This window comes from Cnephaeus nilssonii (assembly GCF_951640355.1).
Source record: "Cnephaeus nilssonii genome assembly, chromosome: 22".
Lineage (NCBI taxonomy): Eukaryota > Metazoa > Chordata > Mammalia > Chiroptera > Vespertilionidae > Cnephaeus > Cnephaeus nilssonii.
Genome location: NC_137093.1, coordinates 12,916,491 through 12,937,928, shown reverse-complemented (window position 1 = coordinate 12,937,928; position 21,438 = coordinate 12,916,491). Strand labels below are relative to the sequence as shown.

Sequence of the window (21,438 nt, the reverse complement as noted above, 5' to 3'; positions counted from 1 at the left end):
TGATTTTGCAGTAGTTTCAACGCCTGTCTGCCGATGTCCCAGTGTGCTAAGCCAGGCTCTAGCCGTAGGCCTCCGTCTCCTCTCGGTGACTGGTGAATGCACGCATTTACTAGACCTAGTCAGTATAAATCTAAAATGACTGTAATACACATAGAAAACTTTTCTGTGAAATGAAACTTTTCATACATACTTAATTTTAATTACACAAATGTGTCTATATAAGTAAAAACAGGTAAACTATTTTGTCAATTTTTTAACATATGCATTCGGAAAACCTACTTTATTACATGATGGATTTTCGGTTTTAACTGATATCCCCTCTCCCAAATTAATCCTTTATATTGAGGTTTTACCGTATCATGGGAAAATACCCATGTTTATGTTAAACAGAATAAACCCTATTTTATTTTTAAAATTTAGATACAGAAATGTAAGCTGGGCAGGAAATACTCCAAAACTTTAATAATAATACTGTAAAAAGACTACAAAGTGATCTTTTTTGTATTTTTCCTGCAAATTTTCTTTTAACTCTCTTAACTAGACAGCTACTTAAGTATAGATTAAAACTATCTATGTAAAAAAACAACTCATACATTATCAATGACAAAAAAACAGAATTAGTCAGTTAATATTATTTATATTTTTATTTTTAAGTGCCCCCACTGACACTATGTTATAGAACTAATCTAATGATGATACCAGTTGTCAATCATTGGATGCCTATTCACATATTCCTCACACCAGACCTTACAGAAAGAAAATATGGGCCCCAAAATCTACACTAAGCTTTGGCCTCTTAAAAGGGGAAAAAGAATTTGTGTCCATGAAGAAGTAAACAAGTAGCTAGCTCTCCCTGAGGGATGGCTCTGTGTGGGATCACACTGCGTGTCCCTACCTACGCCATCCTAATCCTCCCAATCCCCTCCCGGGTACGGGTGGCAACCAGCTTGTGATGAGGACACAGGGGCTTTGGAAATCTAGCTCACAGGGATACCGAGGGCTCCAAAAGATACACTCCCTCACCTAGTTCCCTGTTATTTACCCTTGGTAGGTATCTTTGCAAGATGTCTTGTTTCTGGAGGAGGGGATAAAGGTGGAAGGAAAAGCTGCTTAATAAATACTTCCTCTTGATTTCTTTTTTTTTTTTCTTTCATTTATCAGCTTTTAGCTGATATAGCTTTTCCTCTCCTCTTCCATTTTTCCCTTTAATTTTAATACCCTCCACCCCTTGGCTCTCCCTCTTTCAAAAACAGGAGTGTGAAGGCTTGTTTTCTACACATATGGCCTCAACTAGAAAGATCCCAACATTGGTTCATATTGCATTTTTCTCTGCTATCTTTAGTTGGATCTCCAGAATGCTCTGGAGACCTGCCACATTAACCTGTGGACTCATCATTTCTCACAATAGGCTCTTGTGTTCCCATCTTCAGGGAGGTACACCATACTTGAAGTCACCAAGCTATAGGGGAACTGTCCAGGCTGACCTCTCCACCCCCTTAATCTACATGACACCCATCCCCAAGCAGGCAACCTCCTCTCTATCCTCAGGACAGGCACTTTGGTTCAGGTGTCTCTACCTGCCACAGACCATGACAATGGTCTCCAATCTTTGACCCCTTCCTTATCTGTGCTCCCCTTTATCCAACTATGTCCCAGCCCCACCCCTGCTAGAAGTTTTCTAAGATAAAAGGGACTGAAGAGGATGGGGGAAGGGTTTCAAGCTGTGCTGACAGAATTAGGCCTCCAGGCAGAGGAGGCAGGCACTGTGGGAGGACTAGGCACAGCACCAAGCATCTCTCAGAACAATCCACAAAGGCCTCTGGGCCCCTCCGGGCTGGGCCCTGCAGAAGCAGCAAGGAGCACAGGCGCTTACCTCATCACTTGGGTCATAATACTGCTCCAGATACGGGTGGGCTAGCGCCTGTTCTACTTCAATCCTCTTGTGAGGGTTGAAGGTCAACATTTTGTCCAGTAAATCCAGAGCTACAAAGAGAAAGTTTTGCAGTGGTGAGAAACCAAAGGAATAATCACTGAAATACTTTCCATTTCCTGTTTGAGCAAAGTGACTCACAAACAAATGAGCTAAGCATCGCCTTGGGAAGAAGAGTCAGCACACTGGGTGTCTATGATGTCTCTGAGCTTCCTGAGACTGTGACCATCTGACACTTGCAGACCCAGACTTAGAAAGGGGACCCTCAGCCAAAGGCTGAAAGTGGAAGACGACAATTCAAACCCAAGTCCGTCTGCCACACCTGGACTTTTCCTAAATCACTACTCTGCTCTGTAGATGTCAAAAGCAACAGTTTTATGTATGTACTTCTCTTAAGTCAACTCCAAAGTGATTTCTGCAATGGTCAACTTATCTTTCAACATACAGGAGAGACCTCCAAGGTAATAGAAGAAAATGGCCACTTGTCCTCCTATGTGGTTTCAGTCCCCTTCTTCCAGGTCCTGGCCAAGGTTCATGTGTGAAGCAAAGGTGCCCCGTCTGTTCTGCACCTTGGCATCTTTCTCCAAGGCCCCAAACTAAAAGTATCCTCTCGATCTGACCATAGTTAGCAGCTGAACATTTCTTTCACGATGAGAGTGTAACAGTAGGAAGCAAGTGTGGGATCAACAGGAATAAGATGGGGGAGAGGGGGTGAATGACAGTTTATCCTGATGGACTCCTCCATACCTAGTATCCAGGGAACTTCTCAAATCATGAGGATAGCCAAAAGGCATGGCAAACTCCAGCTGGGACAAGGGTTAAGGGAAGTGTGACAGAACACTTCCTGGATTTAGTATCAGAAGTAGATGTCAATGAGAAACAATAAGTGTCAGAAAATACATTATTGTTCTGATAAAGCGGTAGCAAAGGGGACTTCTTTTTTGAAAGATCTAAAATTAAAAAAAAATGTTTAGAGAGAGGGAGTGACAGATACAGATATGGGATGTGAGAGATATACACTGATTGGTTGCCTCCCATACACATCCATAACTGTAAATAGAACAAAAACCTTGGGTATGTGCCCTTACCGGGAATCAAACCCACCACTCCTTGGTGTACTGGACAATGCTTCTACCAACTGAGCGACACCAGCTGGGGGGTAGGAGGCTTCTTTTAAAAATGTCTCTTATTTAATGACGCTCAAACCAACGGTTTTCAATTTAAGTGGCAGGTCCTTTCTTTAAATCCTAAGAGGAGCCAAAAAGCTATCCAAGCCTCTCCTAAGTCCTAACGAATATAGTGACACTTAACCAAACAAAAAACCCACAGTGGCATCTACTTAATGAAGCAGTGATAATTTATTAGGTTATCAACCTCATCCACATGCCATTAAGCTCTAAGTGTACAATGGTAGAGGAGAATAATTTTACTCATTCATTTAATCTTTGAGAGCAACAGGCCAATGCACCTTTTGAAGTGACTGCTTATGTGCTAGGAAGTCAAACTCCAGAGAGCAGGTGGAGGGCTGAAGAGGCACCTAACTGCCTGAGGTCACTCTAAGGGCGTGTGTTTGTTAATGTGTGTGCATGCTTTTTGCATGCTCATCTAACGCCAACTAGTGACTCCCCTAGTTGCATGCCACCCATCTTGATCTTCAAGACAATTAAGAGAAAATAAATGTGGTAAACCACAAGTTGGGCATAATGAGAAATTCCACATAGCAAAGAATTTTTCTCATATCCCTAAGGGGAAATGTAAACGTTTTTTTTAAAGCACATATAATGAATTTTTGCCTCTATCAATAATTGTTTTAACACACGTGAGTTTACCTTAGGATATCAGGGAACAATGACATTTTGTTCTACAGGTTAGAAGACTTGTCAGAGCAGAGGAGGCTCTTGGGCATCTAGACATGTTAGGATTTGACTGAAGCAGTCTGGGCAGCAGAGGAGGTGTCATTTCTGCAGCTGTGACATGGGGTCTCAGCCTACATCTGGCTTGGTTTCAGAGGAGGCTCTCTCAAGGGGCGGGACAGTGTAGCATGATGGTCAAGAACTGAGGCACCTCCTGCTCACATCTGAGTCCCATGGAATACCAGACAGATATATGTACACATGACACAATCCTTGCTGAGTAAGTTTTAGAGTCTTATCTGTAACACAGGTAATAAAATCTACCTTACCTACTCCCCACCACCCCTCCCCCTCTCAAAAGAGCTCAGACATTTCCCCAAGAACTTTGCTGAGATTAGAAGTCATTTGTCCTTTTGCCAATTAGACACCATCTGTGTCAGAAAAAGTCCAGGTCAGGCTAGCCACAGTCTCATTCTAAAGCAATATTTCTAAATAGCTGGGGGTGGGGTATGTTCCCACTTCAAGGCACCTGGTAGTTTAAGCATTTCTAAAACAGATCTCTTAGTTCCTTCAAGTTAAAAAATTCTAGGCCCTTCATCTTCCAGGTAACAATTTCCAAGGAAGGTAACTTTATTTTGCTACTTGAAAAATAATTGGATCTCTAGCCTCCTTTTACTGCAAGTGATATTTCTAGCATTAATCACAACTACAGAAGGGGAAAAGGAGAGAATGGGAAGCAGCTGGCAGGTGCTGATCCCACAGTTAGCGTGCCCAGCCTCCCCCTCCCACACCACACAGCAATCCGCTGGCACCATTCAGATGGCATGAATCACGCTGCCTGTGCATATGTTTCCTTGGACACAGGTCTTATTTCTCCTAAGAGACTGAAGTCGCTCCAGGGCTGACCGTGATCTCTGACTCTCTCTGGTGCCCTCTCAGAACTCACACCTTCTCTTTAGTTTCAGTGGGTGCTTAGCAATATAACCCCACCCTTCTGGCCCATCGCAGGCTTCCCCCACCTCGCAGCCTAGACCCCATGGTGGGTCATCAGACTGGCTCTCCATCGCATGGCTTTGGGTCCATCTCATCTACCCAGCAAAACTGATCCTGGATCAAGGCTGCAGCCTGTCACTTCCATCCTCAACCTGAGTTTCTTAATGGGGACCAAGAAAATGACCTACCTGTGCAAACTGTGCTACCACAACTCTCTGACCACAGAACCCTACCCTTAAAAACTATGGAGGATCGTCCTGGCCAGTGTTCTAAGTGGTTAGAGCGTTGGCCCATACACCGAAGGGTCACAGGTTTTATTACCAATGAAGGGCACATACCTGGGTTGCAGGTTGGATCTCCAGCCCTGGTCGGGGCGTGTGCAGGAGGCAACCAATCGACATGTCTCTCTCATATCGATGTTTCTCTCTCTCCCCCTTCCCCCCCACCCCTGCTACTCTCTCTCTAAAAAAAATAAACAAATGAAGTGAAAAAATATCCTCAGATGAGGATTAAGAAAAACAAACAAAATGCCCCCAAACTTTTGAGGATTAATTTTAAAAAACAGCTAATTCAGCTCAAAATTCAAACTGCACAAGTGCTTTTCCTTGAGAAAACCAGGGCAATCATATGTGGCAGACATGTTCTATGTGTACTTCCCATTTTGCCACATAGAACATTAAAAAGACATATATGAAGGGTGGGTTTAATAAAGAGTATTTCTTATTGCTTCAACAAGAACATTCTGACTGCAGTTGGCATTGGTTTTTAGCTGTGAGGGCATGGCACTGTCACCACCTTGTCTTGGGTTGAGGTGCGGGCAGTCTTGCTCACCACTGCTTCTGAACCAAGAGTGCAGATGGCAGCAGAGAAAAGTGTAAAAAATGCCTTCTATTATAAAAATAGTTTTATCCTCACAGACACCCTGGAAGGACTTTGGGACCTCAGAGGTGTAAGGAGTATGCTATTGAGAACTCCTATGGTACAAATTGCAAGCTTCTTTCCTTTTTTAAAATCTCATGAAGGCCCCCCAACTGCTCTGGAAAATCCTGGTCTGCCCCTTCTCTATTCTAAGAGTCTTCTCAGCTCCTACAGCTTGAAGCATAACCTTCCTATCAACTGGACCTCATTACCCTCAGCAGATCTCACTGAGGGTGCTACTGAGAAAACTGAGATGCCCAGGAGTGACATTCCTGGATGTCCCTCCACCCAAATTCACACATATCCTTATTGTGGAAAGAGGAGATCCTCTCCCTAATTAAAGCCAAATCTCTGCGACATGTGGCCTGATCACAACCAGCTCTCCCTCATCTGAACCACTAATTTCTCTCCACTTTCCATTTCAAATTTCTCACACTAATGCTTTAACTGCTCTTATGAGGTCACAATGACCCCTTAATTAGAAGCCTCTCTGCTGCCTGGAGACTGCTGAACATGTCTTCTTTCTTATAATGCCACCTTCTGCTTCTGTAAAATACTGAACTAGTTAATTTCTTTGTCCATTCTTTCTAGTTTTCAAGAGTTCCTATTCCATTGCCCACTGAAGGTTCATGTTATCCAGCTTCTTTTTTAAAATATATATATATTTTATTGATTTTTTACAGAGAGAGAGGGAGAGGGTAGAGAGCTAGAAACATAGATGAGAGAGAAACATCGATCAGCTGCCTCCTGCACAAGCCCCAACGGGGATGTGCCCGCAACTAAGTTACATGCCCTTGACCGGAATCGAACATAGGACCCCTAAGTCCGAAGTCCGACGCTCTATCCACTGAGCCAAACCAGTCAGGGCATCCAGCTTCTTATACATCTCATTCTTCTATCCTCTGAACCTCTTGCATGATTTCAAATGCCATGTGTAAAATAACTCCCAGATCTATTTTTAGCCTAGAACTCTCACCCAAGCTTCAGATGAATAAATGTAACTCTCTGTCGGGAATAAAAAAGGACATAGCTTATGGTCACATTTACAACATATATATATTTGTAGGGATAATAACAAAGTCTAGAAGCTTTTCAAACAGTAGGTTATCTGAGAAATGGAGAGACTTATTGAATAAACTACATTTTTTAAAATTTAAAAAATAAAAGTGGGGGAGAAAGGACAGAATTCCTCAACTTTTTTTCATGCAGAATTCCTCGTCTCTTTTTGTCTGTTGGTTTTGCTCACCAGTGTCCACTGCCCTCTAACCACATGAGCTGCTCTTACCATGGGGAGCTCTCAGGCTTGCCCACCCACCCTGGCTGTGCTGTGGGAGTGGTGACAGTGGCTTAGCCAGTCACCTGGGTGGGTTCCCTTGGCCAAAATGACCAGTCTGGGATGGGTCCAAAGAGACAATGAGTGCCAGCCCTAAGGTGAAACTATCAGGAGACCTGTCAGTGTGTGCCTGAAGCTGCTAGTGGCCATCTTGTCACCCCCACCACGAGACTAAAAATATAGTGCAAGAGGAAGGCCATGCCGGAAGAAAAAAAGCCCAGGTTCCAGTCAAAGTGACTGTGTCTGGGAATCTCAACACTACGGCCCTGTCTTCTATGAGAGCCGGTGAAGTCCTTCTTCAGGCTTAAGTCAGTAGACAGGTTCTCATTACGTAGAAGTGAGAAGGCCTCCAATAGCTGACCCTCTAATCTGTGTGAATGACTCACCCAAGATCGTTCAACTCCAGTACCCACAGCCCCATCATTCAAAGGTAAGCACTGCTAATGTTTTTTTCTTTTTAAGATATAGGGAACACAATAGTAAACTGGGGGCAGATGATATAGGACCCTGGGCCTTAGGTTTAATATTGTGTGATGGAAAGCCATTTAATGGTTTCTACCCTATCTAATAAAAGAGCAATATGCAAATTAACCATCACTCCACGACACCAACAAACCACGCCCACCAGCCAATCAGGAGCAAGTATGCAAATTAACCAAAGATTGCTGCGGCCATGGAGAGAGCAGGATGCTTGGGTTTCCTCGGTAATGGAGGAAGCCAAGCTTTCCACACACCCTGGCCCGACTAGGCCTCCACTCAAGGCTACAAAGTTTCAATTATAGAAGATAAATAAATCCCAACAAAAATGGCTGCGGCCACGGAGAAAGCAGGAGGCTTGGCTCCGCTCAAGGTTACAAAGTTTCAATTATAGAAAATAAATAAATCCAAGATACCAGGGCCTCCGCTTGGGTCACTGGGGAGCGTGGCCAGCCTGCAAACCACCACAGGACCCTCGCACAGGCCACCCCACACCCCAAGGGAACCCCCACCCTGATCCGGGACACTCTTCAGGGCAAACCAGATGCCCCCCACCCATGCACCAGGCCTCTATCCTATCTAATAAAAGAGTAATATACAAACTGACCATCACTCCAACACACAAGATGGCTGCCCCCATGTGGACACAAGATAGCCAGCAGGGGAGGGCAGTTGAGAGGGACCAGGCATGCAAGGGAGGGCAGTTGGGGGCGATCAAGCCTGCAGGGGAGGGCAGTTAGGGGTGACCAGGCCTGCAGGGGAGAGCAGTTAGGGGCAAACAGGCTGGCAGGGGAGCAGTTAGGCATCAATCAGACTGGCAGGGGAGTGGTTAGGGGGTGATCAGGCTGGCAGGCAGAAGCGGTTAGAGGCAATCAGGAAGGCAGGCAGGCGAGCAGTTGGGAGCCAGCAGTCCTGGATTGTGAGAGGGATCCCAGATTGAAGAGGGTGCAGGCTGGGCTGAAGGACACACCCCCCCCATACGAATTTCGTGCACTGGGCCTCTAGTAAGTAATATAACTCCATCTGGGTTCTAAATATACATAAACCATAGGAAGACAAGAGTAGAAGCCATATGACCAGTTAGGAAGCTATCCTAGTAATTCAAGCAAGAGATGAAAGATGCCAGGGCCTCCGCTTGGGTCACTGGGGGGCGTGGTTATAATTTGAAGATGGAGCTGATAGCATTTGCTGATGGACTAAAAAAGAACTCAAATTTTGTTTCTTTCTTTTTTAAAAAAATATATTGATTTCAGGGAGGAAGGGAAAGGAAAAGAGAGAATCATTGATCGGCTGCCTCCTGCACACCCCACACTGGGAATTGAGCCTGCAACCTGGGACCCTTCAGTCCGCAGGCAGACGCTCTATCCAGTGAGCCAAACCGGCTAGGGCTGTGGTCGGCAAATGGTGGCTCGCGAGCCACATGCGGCTCTTTGGCCCCTTGAGTGTGGCTCTTCTACAAAATACCATGGCCTGGGTGAGTCTATTTTGAAGAAGTGGTGTTAGAAGAAGTTTTAAAAAATTGACTCTCAAAAGAAATTTCAATTGTTGTTCTGTTGATATTTGGCTCTGTTGACTAATGAGTTTGCCGACCACTGGGCTAGGGCAAGTTTTGTTTCTTTATGTGTTTGTTTTTCAGAGTAATTGCAGACCCCAGGTTTCATTTACTAGTACTATGGCATAAAACGCCACAGAAAAGAGCAGATTTGGGGGAAAAGTAAAGAGTAATATTTGCTATATTAAGTTTGTGAGGCCTATTAAACATGCTACTTGGTATTTAAGTCTGGAGTTTAGAGGAGAGGTAGGGCAGGAGATGCGAATATGGGAGTCACTAATTTATAGTTATTTAAAGTCAAGTGATTGCAATTGACCCCCTAGGAAGCAGGAGACAGAAGCAAAGAGAAGAGGCTGAAGAAGAGAGTCCGGCTTACTCCAGCAGTTAGAGATTGGGAAGAGAAGTGTCTATATATGGAGGTTGAGAAGGTGTATCCAGTGATTTCCTGAAAGCCAAATAAAGAAAATGTCTGAGCCCAGCCAGAGTGGGTAAATTGGTTGAGCAGTGAGCATTGTCTTGTGCACCGAAAGGCTGCTGGGCGAATTCCCTGGTCAGGGCTCATACCTGGGTTGTGGGTTCGAGCCCTAGTCGGGGTGCATATGGAAGGCAACTGATCTCACATTGATGTTTCTCTCTCCCTTCCTTTCTCTCACCACTGCTAATGTTTTGATATATTTTGTAGAATTTTTGTATGCATTTCCTTGTACATAAGTGAGATCATACTATATGTAATAAATGCTGTATTATTTCCCTAGTACCGTGGTCGGCAAACTGCGGCTCGCAAGCCACATGCGGCTCTTTGGCCCCTTGAGTGTGGCTCTTCCACAAAATACCACGGCCTGGGCAAGTCTATTTTGAAGAAGTGGCGTTAGAAGAAGTTTAAGTTTAAAAAATATGGCTCTCAAAAGAAATTTCAATCGTTGTACTGTTGATATTTGGCTCTGTTGACTAATGAGTTTGCTGACCACTGCCCTAGTGGATATTGCTAATTAGTATTTTCCCATGCTGTAAAATGTTTTACAAAAAAAGACCCTCACAAAAACTTTTAATGACTTTCAATATTCCTTTATGTAGATCCATCCTAATTTACTCAACCATTCAATAAACATTCGGCATTTAGTTTGTTTCTACTGTCTAACAGGTGTCTTAAATTCAACCTGGCACAAACTAGATTCTCACACGCTAACTGCCGAACTGTTACTCCTAATTTCAAAATTTCTTAATTATGATCCTGTAAATTTCTTAATTGTTATTTTTATAGATTGTGTTCTTTTCCTTTGCTCATTTATTTATCCACTGATTTCTCTCTGCATTTTATACACTGATAATATTAATGATGAGTCTAACATTAAAAACTAATAATTTACTTAACCTTCCTAAATTACCCTAGGAGGGGGGAAATGCCATTTCCCCCAATTTGAGATGAAGAAATTGTGAAAGAGAGAGGTTTAATAACTTGCCCAAAGTGAAAGACCTGAGGTGGTGGAGCTTGTTTGAACTCAGGAGCCTGACTCCAGAGCACACAGCTTAACCACTATGCTGTGCTGCCTTCAAAATGACAGGACAGGGCTCCTTTAAGGCTTATTCAGTTTACAACATTTTATACCTGTTGTCCACACCTGTTCCATCTAATCTACTTTAAGTTTTAAAACTTTTATGTGATCAAATCTACTATCTTTCCTTTATGTTTGTTTTTTTTTTAGGAAGATAGTCATTCTCCATGCAGAGATGAGAAAAAAATATTGAATACTCTAAATACTTGTTAGTTTCTAATGGTATGATTTTTGGAAAAAAGTATTTAATCATTATTTTTTTGGATTTATTTTGATGTGTAATAATTTAAACTGATTTTCTTCCAAGTAGCTATTCAACTAGCCCAGCACCATCTGTTGAATATTATTTCTTCCCCCTCAAGATTTGAGAGAATCTGAAGCTCGATCCCTTTGAAGAAAAATCTGTAATACTGCTGGTTCAAGGGATTCAACAACCAGAAATTTCTAACAAACATGTGAAAAAATATTCATTCTCACTCTTAATTAAAGAAAAAACAAATTAAAATGCCACTTCTCCCCATTTGGTTGGCAGACCCAAAAGTTCAATACCCAGCCAGAATTGCTGGAACAAAAGACATGTGACAGAATTGCCAAATTGTCCTCCAGAGAGAATCAACCAATTTACACCCCACCAGCTGTCTCTGAGAACATCGTTTCCCCACAGCCTTGACCACACAGTAGGCTATCAAACTTATTGATGCTTATTACTGTGATGTGAGGAAAAATGGAATTAATGACTTTTCTTTCTTTTCTTTTTGCCAGACTAGATTTTTTTAAATCCAAGTAAATGTTCTTTATAAGAACACAAACACTGAAAGTAAAATCATGAGAATGAAATATGCCAAGCAAGTACTAACTAAAAGAAAGATGGTGTGTCCATACTAATTCAAACTAAATAAATTGTGAAGCAAAGCATTAACTAGACAGAAAAAGGGTTAATTACTACACAGTGATAGTTTCAAATCACAGGAAAGACACAGACTTCTAAATACCATCTAGGGCAACCACTGAAAGAGTAAACATATAAGAATTTTCAAATGAGTAAAAGGAAAAATGAAAGAATAAATGTATAAAAAAAGTACTTCCATCTAATGATGGATATGTCATTATATATTTGACCAAACCCATGGAATGTACAACACCAAGAGTGAAACATAATGTAAACTATGGACTTTGCATGCTTAAGATGTGTCAATGTAGGTTCATCAATTGTAATAAATGTACTGCCCTGGTAGGGGATGTGGATAATGGGGGAGGCTAGGTATGTGTGTGTGTGTGTGTGTGTGGGGGGGGGGGGGGGCGCAAAGGGAGAGGTATGTGAAAAATCTCTCTCTCTCCCTCAATTTTGCTGTGAACTTTAAACAGCTCTAAGAAAAGATAAAGGTTTAATCTAAATAAATAATAAACCAGAGATAAAAGACAAAAAAATAGCAAATATACCTAAAAAATGAGTGTAAAAAACAAAAACCACAAGAATAAAATAGCAGGGGAAAAATAGCACTAAAATCAATCCAAAAGATGGCAAGAAAGGAGAAATGAATAAGAAATAGAAAAATAGAAAGTACAAAATACAATTTATTTAGAAATAAATCTAAATACATTAGTAATCACAGTAAATACAAAGCCTGAAGGAACTGCTAGAAGATACTGATAAATCCATCACCAGGTAGGCGATTTTGACATACTTCTCTAAGTTATTGATATATCCAGCAGACAAAATTATTAGAAAGGCTTGAAAAACACAATTAAAAGAATGATCTAGCCCTAGCTGGTTTGGCTCAGTGGATAGAGCGTTGGCTCTTGTATGGAAGGGTCCCAAGTTCCATTCTGGTCAAGGGCACCTTGGTTTGTAGGTTCCCCGGTCCTGGTTGGGGTACATGCAAGAGGCAACCAATTGATGTGTCTTTCACACTGATGTCTGTCTGTCTCTCACTCTTCCTTCCACTCTCTAAAACAATGAAAAAATATCCTCGAGTAAGGATTAACAACAAAAAAATAAAGAAAGAAAAAGATTGAGCTAAAGAACACACACAGAATATTGCATCCCCTGAATGGGGAATATACTCTTTTCAGACACCCATGGAATATTTACAAAAAATTGATTAGCTGCTAGGCTGTAAAGCAAGTCTCAAGAAATAGTAGTTTTGTATGATCACTTTTCCTGACAATTATGCAAGTTGGAAATTAGTAACAAAAATGGAACCAGTAAAAAAGCACATGTTTGGAAAATGAAAACACATTTCTAAACAATTCATGGATCAAATAAAAATAATGAAAATGAAAATTTAGAAATGATGGATAACAAATGAGAACATATATTAAAACACACCCACACACCCACACACAGTAGAAGGAAAAGCATGACTTCCAGGGTGACCCTGTACTAGATAATTGACATCTGATGAATATCTTAAAGTCACCTATTTCCTCTCCTAGAGTAGGTCTTGGGAGTCCCCTCTTCAACACCAATGCACTGGGAAGATAGGGGAGGGTGGGGGAAAGGAGGAGAGATCAACCAAAGGACTTGCATGCATGAATATAAGCCTAACCAATGGACACGAACACCAGGGGGGTGAGGGAATGAGTGGAAAGGGTTTGGGGGGTTAATGGAGGGATGAGGACACATATGTAATACCTTAATCAATAAAGAAATTAAAAACAAACAAAACAAAACAAACAAACAAACAAAAAACACCAATGCACTAAGGGTTGTATGGCCCTTGCAGGTTGCAGAGTGGACATCAGAAGTATTGACCCTGCAGTGGGTGGATTTAAGGGCTTAAAAAGGAAGGTGCCTGGTGCACTCACAGGTCTTTCTGACCCTGGCAGGTGAAGCAGTTAAGGTGTGACAGCTGCATGAGCTGGCTGATCCTCTGGCCCAGGAGTATATAATGTACCCTCTGCAAATTGGGCCAAAGCAAGAAAAGAAGAGCATTTCTTGAGTCTCTCTACCTTCTGCTTTTTTCTTTTCTGTAAACTCCGTCTCAAGACAGGCAGAGAATAAGGAGAAAGGCACCAATCAAAGTGGGTGAGTGTGCATGAAGCAAAGCGCCTATTTGGGGGCCCAAGGTCAATGATGACCCACTTGAACTCTGTGGAGACCATTTGTCAGGGGAAGGGAAACAAAAAGAACATGGAACCTCAGATTCCCAGACAAAGAGTGCTGCAGTTTTTATGGACCAGAGAGAAGAGAATTGTTCTCGCAGAGGCTGATCCAGCAGGAACCAAGGGTACCCGTCCCCTCCATCTGCAGGGGAGTAGTATCCCCTCTTGCGCTCATTCCAATAACAAGTCTCTGCAGAATTCATTAAAGTATTTTAAAACCAGTGGAGAAAAATTAGTCCCTGTGTTTAGACTAACCATGCACGCAAACCAAGAAATAAATATAAAGGAAGCAGAAGTAGAGAACAAAACAACAAAATTAACCTTTGAGTGCGTGTCTAATAAACTTGACATTTTAAACAGGCACAATTTCCATGTGCTGGTGATAATGATAATAATTGAATGCATAAGAGATAAAAGTCTATTAAAAATAGTAACTAAATCTGTTGAGAGCTTTAAAATTCAGATTTTTGTTTTAAATTCAAGGTTTGTGGTCCCTCCTCACTTAGCTCACTGCAGCCCTGCATCTGGTGAGGCTGGGAAGCCCACCAAACCCCCGCTGGGGCCTGGGCCACAGGTATCGGGATCCCTAGAGGCAGGCCCTTTTGGTTTTAGGGAGCTCTTCCGTAAGAGAGCCCCCCCTGTTTGTGAGGCCCAGAAGCAGTCACATAGAGCTCCCTTTTCCAGTCAGGGCAGGAAGGAAATATAGACCTTTTTTTTGGTTAGAGGTTTAATTTACATAACATAAAATTTGCCATCTTAAAGCATACATCTCATTGGCATTCAGTGCATTCACAATGTTGTGCAATTACCTGATATATCAAGTTCCGAACTGTGTCTTGTTTTTTTAAAAAATTATTTTATTATTTATCTATTTGTTTTTCAACACTTTTTTTTAATCCTCACCCGAGGGTATTTTTCCATTGATTTTTAGAGAGAGTGGAAGAGAGAGGGAAAGACAGAAATACTGATGTGAGAGAAACATCGATTGGTTGCCTCCTGCACTCTCCCTGGAGCCTGCAACTGAGGTATGACCGGAATCGAACCCAGGACCCTTCAGTCTGCAGTCCGACGCTCTGTCCACTGAACCAAACTGGCTAGGGCCCAAACTGTGTTTTATTATCCCCAAAAGAACACCCTGTGCCCATTCAACAGCCACTCCCACTCTCTCCGCCCCCCAGCCCCTGGCAACCACCATTCTGCATCCTATTTCTATGGATTGACCTATTCTGGATATTTCATATAAATTTATTCATGTAATATGTGATCTTTCATGTTTGGCTTCTTTCACATAACATGTTTTCAAGGTTAATCCACGCTATCACATATATCAGTACTTCATTCTTTTTTATGCCTTAGTATTATATTGTAGGTGAATACTACATTTTGTTTATCCATTCATCCTTTGATGGGTCAAAGGTGCTTTGGGGAGGTGCCCTGGGCTCACATTCTTTAAGTGGCTAGGAGATTATGAACATAATTTAGTGCCAGCTATATAATAACAACCATCCAACCAGAAATCCTGGTTGAGAATACTTTAGAACTCTAGCTTTTTTTAAAAAAAAATTATTTATTGTTGAAAGTATTACATATATGTCTCCTTTTCCCCCCATTGATTTCTCTCAGCCCACCTCCGCCCCCCAGCACAGTAGAATTCTAGCTTTTCTTTTTTTTTTTTTGAATTCTAGCTTTTCAAGTTTAGGAAAGGATTGTTGGATGGAGGGATGGACAGATGGGTGGGCAAATGGCTCAGTAGATGGAAAAGGTGAGTGGTTACATTTATTAAAGGGAAGAGCACTAAACTTAAAGACTCCAGCTTCATGTTTGCCACAGAATAGCTCTGTTGCATATAATCACTTTATCTCTGTGGGCCTTCATTTGCTCACATGAAAAGCTAATCTCTTAGACCAGATGGTTTCTTGTAATCCCAGGAGATCCCCCTCTGCAATAACCTCCTGGGATAGAGGGGAATACTGGCTGGTTGTGCTGAAGTATAGGTAGTGTTACACAGAAGCAAAAAAATAGACAAGCTAATTTCAAGACAGATTCGTCTGACCTGGGTATTCTACTATTGCTTCCCAATTTGAGTTGGGTTCATCAAAGGCTTTCTTCCTTACCTCATTGAGCCCCTTATCTTCCCATACCTAATTCCTACTACACCCCAGTCCTGCCTTATTGTGATATAATGTCCTTTAGATATTCTGCTCCAGTTGTCCCTACTAAAAGCTTTATTTCCCCAAATTTATGACTTTTTCTCTGGTAAAGCAATTGGACTCCAAGGCCAGACTCTGGAGCTGGGAAGCTGAGAGGCTGACTTGCTTCACAGCCCAAGTTCCACAGAGGCCAGCACAGGTGCCTGAGCTGACTATTAGGAGGCCATTTCCCCACCCAATTACCACCAACTTGTAGGTTATTTTCTCCATAAACATGTGTGCAGCAAGTTGCCATAGAAATTAAAGTGATTTGTTGGCATTGGGATCCTGAAAATAAAGTGTGAGCCAAGCTTAAAAAAAAATAGAGGTAAGGGAGGGATAGGGCTATCAAGGGACATATGAAAGACCTTTTTCATGAAAGGTTGAGGAGGAAACTTCTTGAATTATGGAAAAGCATCTCCATGATGGAGATGGTGCTGAAGAGAGGGGACAAGGCCTCTAGATACTGGACTTGACCCCACCAAGGCTGGCATTCATTGTCTGGTATGGGGACAAGAAACTCTTGAGGCTCTCTGTCCACTATTTCCTCCCTACTAATGAAGATTAACAACAATTAAGTTAGGCCATGTAATCTGACCCATTAGTATGCATCTTCCTCAGATCAGAGGGCGGTTATGCTGGGCCATGAGTTGGCCTCATAGATCACCATGATAGTAACAAGCTAGGGGTGGCAACTGCTTTGACTTCAAATAATTTTCTTTTTCTTTTTGTGCCTAAACTAGTCCTGAAGGACTGACCCTATTTCCGGAGAGCCTAGCCTAGTCCCAAAGGGCCCAGCCCAGGCTGCAGGGAGGAGCCTCGTCCTGAAGAGCTCAGCCTAGCTCCAAAGAGAAGAGCCTAGCCTAGCCTAGGCCAGAAGAGCCGAACCTAGTCCCGAACAGCCAAACCCAGTCCGGAAGGGCAGAGCCTAGCCCGGAAAGGTGAAGGTTAGCCCATAAAAGCCCAGCCAAGGCCTAAGAGCCAAAGCTAGTCCCAAAGGGTGGAGCCTAGTGCTCCCCCCAAACCCCGAATTAATGACTTTTCAATGTTCATATCTCATATAATGAATAAAAATGAGTACCTTTAATTTCCCTATATTTATGAAACATTCACATTTCCTTTTTGTGAACTATCATTAACTAGACTTAAAATTGCTAATGTTTCAGCTGGAAAAGTTTTAATTTCTTGAGTTCCCTGAGAGCTTCCATTCATTTCTTTATGTCATTTTCATATAAATCTAGACTCTTAATCTGTCTTACTGCTGTTTTATGTCCAAGGCCTTAGAACCCTTGATGGCACAGATAGGCACTTAGATCTATTTATTAGATAAACAAATGTATGTATGTTATAGTAAAAAAACTAGAAACAATCTGTAGGCAGATTAAATATGGCCACAAATTATTTACAGCCCCTCCCATCAATAGGTAGATTTATTTCCCCACCCCTTGAATCTGTGGTAACCTTGTGATTTGCTCTGACCATTATACTGTGCAGAAGTGTCTGCTGTTCTGAGACCTGACCTTGAGAAACCTTGCAGCTTCTGCTCTAGCTCCTTTAGAATATTTCCACCATCATGAAGAGCCCACTCTGGTCTACTATAGGATGAGAGGCGAACCAAATGCAAGATGTTATAAGGCCACCTTAGACTATGCAAGTTGAGGTAAATAGAGCAGACCCACCCACGTGTGTATGCCCAGCCAAATGGTCTTATAAACATACTCGAGGCCTGATGCACGAAGATTCGTGCAAGAATGGGCCTTCCTTCCCCTGGTTGCCAGCACTGCCTTCGCTTCGGCCAGAGCTGCCTTTCTGCCTTCACTCAGGCCTGGAGCCACCTTTCCACCTTCCCATGCTGCCAAGAGGCCCGGAGCTGCTGGGGTGGTACGGAACGCCTGCATCCTCCCGCTGCCAGCCACTCGGTGCCTACCTATGCAAATTAACCCGTCATCTTTGGTGGGTTAATTTGCATACTCACTCCTGATTGGCTGGTGGGCATCACAAAGGTATGGTCAATTTGCATCTTTCTCTTTTATTAGTGTAGATATGTGGTGGTTGTCTTAAGGCCCCAAGTTGTGGTGTGGAGTGGTTTGTTATGCAGCAATAGATACTGATGTAAACTTCAATGTCGAATATGTAACTGGCTAAAGACATGGGTCATTCTTATCTAATAAAGGGGGAATATGCTAATTGACTGTCACACCATCACAAAGATGGCACCTACAGCCAATAAGGAGGGAATATGTAAATTGAATGCCACACCCTCAAAGATGGTGATGCCCAGTCCCCTCAGCCCCACCAGGGCAGCAGGCGCTCGGCACAGCCGGGCCTGCCCCCAGGCGGGTCCGGCTGCTCCGCGCACCTGCCTCCAGAGTCCCCCAGTCCCCTCAGTCCCCCATCCCCCCAGAGCCGGCCCGAGGCACAGGCAAACCTCGGATGGCGGCTGCCCAGCCGCCCAGGGCTGGCTGAGACTTGCGCTGCCGGCAGTGGCAGCAGCAGAGGTGTGATGGGGACGTCGCCTTCCCCTGATCGCTGGGTCACCTCCTGCCCCTGAGAGCTCCTGCACTGAGAGAGGGGGCAGGCCAGGCTGACGGACCCCCTCATTCCAGTGAATTAATTTTCATGCACCGGGCCTCTAGTCCTATCTAATAAAAGAGTAATATGCAAATTGACCATACCTCAGCTATACCCACAGGCCACGCCCACCAGCCAATGAGGAGCGAGTATGCAAATTAACTTAACCAAGATGGCTGCGGCCATGGAGAGAGCAGGAGGCTTGGGTTTCCCCGGCAATGGAGGAAGCCAAGCTTTCCACCTGCCCTGGTCTGCCTTGGCCTCCGCTCAAGGCTACAAGGTTTCAATTATAGAAGATAAATAAATCCCAGATACCAGGGCCTCCGCTTGGGTCGCTGGGGGGCGTGGCCAGCCTGCAAACCACCACAGGTCCCTCACCCAGGCCGCTCCATGCCCCAAGGGAACCCCCACCCTGATCTGGGACACTCTTCAGGGCAAACCAGCTGCCCCCCACCCATGCACCAGGCCTCTATCCTATCTAATCCTATCTAATAAAAGAATAACATGCAAATTGACCGTCACTCCAACACACAAGATGGCTGGCCCCATGTGGTCAAAGATGACTGCCCCCATGTGGACACAAGATGGCCACCAGGGGAGGGCAGTTTGGAGGGACCAGCCTGCAAGGGAGGGCAGTTGTGGGCGATCAGGCCAGCAGGGGAGGGCAGTTGGGAGGGACCAGGCCTGCAAGGGAGGGCAGTTGGGGGTGATCAAGCCTGCAAGGGAGGGCAGTTAGGGGTGACCAGGCTGGCAGAGGAGGGAAGTTGGGGGCGACCGGGCCTGCAGGGAAGGGCAGTTGGGGGACCCAGGCCTGCAGGGGAGAGCAGTTGAGGGGGACCAGGCCTGAAGGGGAGGGTAGTTAGGGGTGACCAGGCCTGCAGGGGAGGGCAGTTAGGGGCAAACAGGCTGTCAGAGGAGCAGTTAGGCATCAATCAGGCTGGCAGGGGAGTGGTTAGGGGGTGATCAGGCTGGCAGGCAGAAGCGGTTAGGGGCAATCAGGAAGGCAGGCAGGCGAGCAGTTGGGAGCCAGCAGTCCTGGATTGTGAGAGGGATGTCCGACTGCCAGTTTAGGCCTGATCCCGGTAGGGCAGTCGGACATCCCTTGAGGAGTCCCAGATTGGAGAGGGTGCAGGCTGGGCTGAGGGACATCCCCCCTTCCCTGTGCACTAATTTCGTGCACCGGGCCTCTAGTGTAGTTATAACTACAGATTTGGAAAGATGTCCAAGATACATAAATAAAAAAGTTTCAGTCTTGAGATCTCAGAATTTAGACCTAGACATTCGCACAACCCTATTACTAATATAATACAGGTACTATTACTAATCCTATTTTATAAATGGGAATACTAAATCCCAGAGAGGTTAAGTAGTTGTCCAAAGTTCAGATAGCTAGTTAAGTTGCTGAGCTATGGATTGAACCCATAGGCTGCAAAGCCTGTGCTCTTAACACAAGATGCTGTACTGTTTACTCTAGCATTGACAACTTCCTATCTCCACTTTATTGTATTTATATTCTTTCCATGCTTCATTGTATTAATCCAAAACCTGCATTTCAACATTAATTTTCTGAATTTTAGTGGTGTCAATTATTATCTGAGCAGACCAATCTCAGAAGTTTATAACCTTAACATAAGGAAAATCAGCTAAAAAAAAAAAAAAAAAAAAAAAGGCCTTACAAATATTCTTATATAAAACATGTCTATAGGAAAGAGTAAGAAAACAAACAGGAGAGAAGCCTGAGAGCAACAAATAGGCATTACCCAGTAGCCATAGGCTAACTTTACAGGCTAGTGACCTAATGATTTAACAAATAAAACAAACACAAAAACAAGAAGCTAAACCTAAGAAAAATAATCAACAAAATAATATTTACCTTTGGAATCAGCATTTGGGAACAGCCTGTTCCATGGCACCTTATTTTTGTGTGGGAGAGAAAGCAAATAGTTTCTAGCTTTTAGATTGATTATGCAGTTCAGGTCTTCCTGTGATGGGGATCCAAGAATACCTATTAGATAAAATAAATACCTGTTAATTATCAAGACCAAAGTAAACTGACCACACACCATCAGCTATAGGGCAGAATGGGTCTTGATAATCAATGTCTTCTCACACCACTTGCCAATGCTTACCTTTCTTATTAACAAGTTTTTTTTTTACAAGGATCCTTATCATTTTGAATCAAGGACCATTAAAAACTCATGTTTGTCATAGGTTAAAGAGCTGTTAAAATTCTTAATTTAATGACATGACGCTGATACAAACTGATGAAATGAATAAATCTAGTCCCTAATGAGCTCTTACCCAGAATGTGGTTCAGCTGGTCAAGGTAATGCTTCCCTGGGAAGATGGGCCTGTTGGAGAGCATCTCTGCCAGAATGCAGCCTACAGACCAAATATCAATGGACTTGGTATAGCCCTGCAATAGAAAGGGAGAAAAGATAGAAAATGTTATCTGGCGTTACAAGACAAAATGAGATCTTCTAGCCTCTCCTTTGGCTCTATAATTCAAAAATAAATAAAAAAGACAGAGAAACCAATAATAATTTTGTTTTCTTAAAGGATGTTGAACCACCAAGATTACTTAATCTTATTGATCTTCAAAGTTGATTATGTTATTATGAAATAAGAATTTCCAAAGTATACTTCATTCTTTTCAAATAATTTGAGAGAGAAAATTAGCATCCTTAGAAATTGAAGCTAGAAGTAAGAAAAAGCAATCACACCTATTAGTTTAGAACATTTGTAGCCTATTAACTCATTTTGGAAACCTGGAAACTAACTCAAAAGAAGGGGCACTATTATACTTCCAGAATATTTTTATCCATTTTGCAAATCATTTTTTAAAAAGTCAAGCTGAAGCCCGGCCAGTGTGGCTCAGTGGTTGAGCATTGTCTTGAACCAGGCGGTCAACGGTTCAATTACCAGTCAGGGCAAATGCCCAGGTTGTGGGCTCAATCCCCAATA

The 21,438-nt window shown here is 43.1% G+C and overlaps 1 protein-coding gene across 1 annotated transcript in view; it reads right to left on the bottom strand.

Annotated features, from left to right (window-relative positions):
- The window catches only part of MAPK1 (mitogen-activated protein kinase 1), a 73,817-nt gene that overhangs the window by 7,229 nt on the left and 45,150 nt on the right, over positions 1–21,438 (bottom strand). The window contains exons 5-7 of the mRNA XM_079762460.1: positions 20,776–20,890; positions 20,348–20,479; positions 1,874–1,983 (exon numbers count right to left, since the gene is read on the bottom strand). Coding sequence (XP_079618586.1) covers positions 1,874–1,983; positions 20,348–20,479; positions 20,776–20,890 — 357 coding nt within the window. The remainder of the gene's footprint in view (positions 1–1,873; positions 1,984–20,347; positions 20,480–20,775; positions 20,891–21,438) is intronic.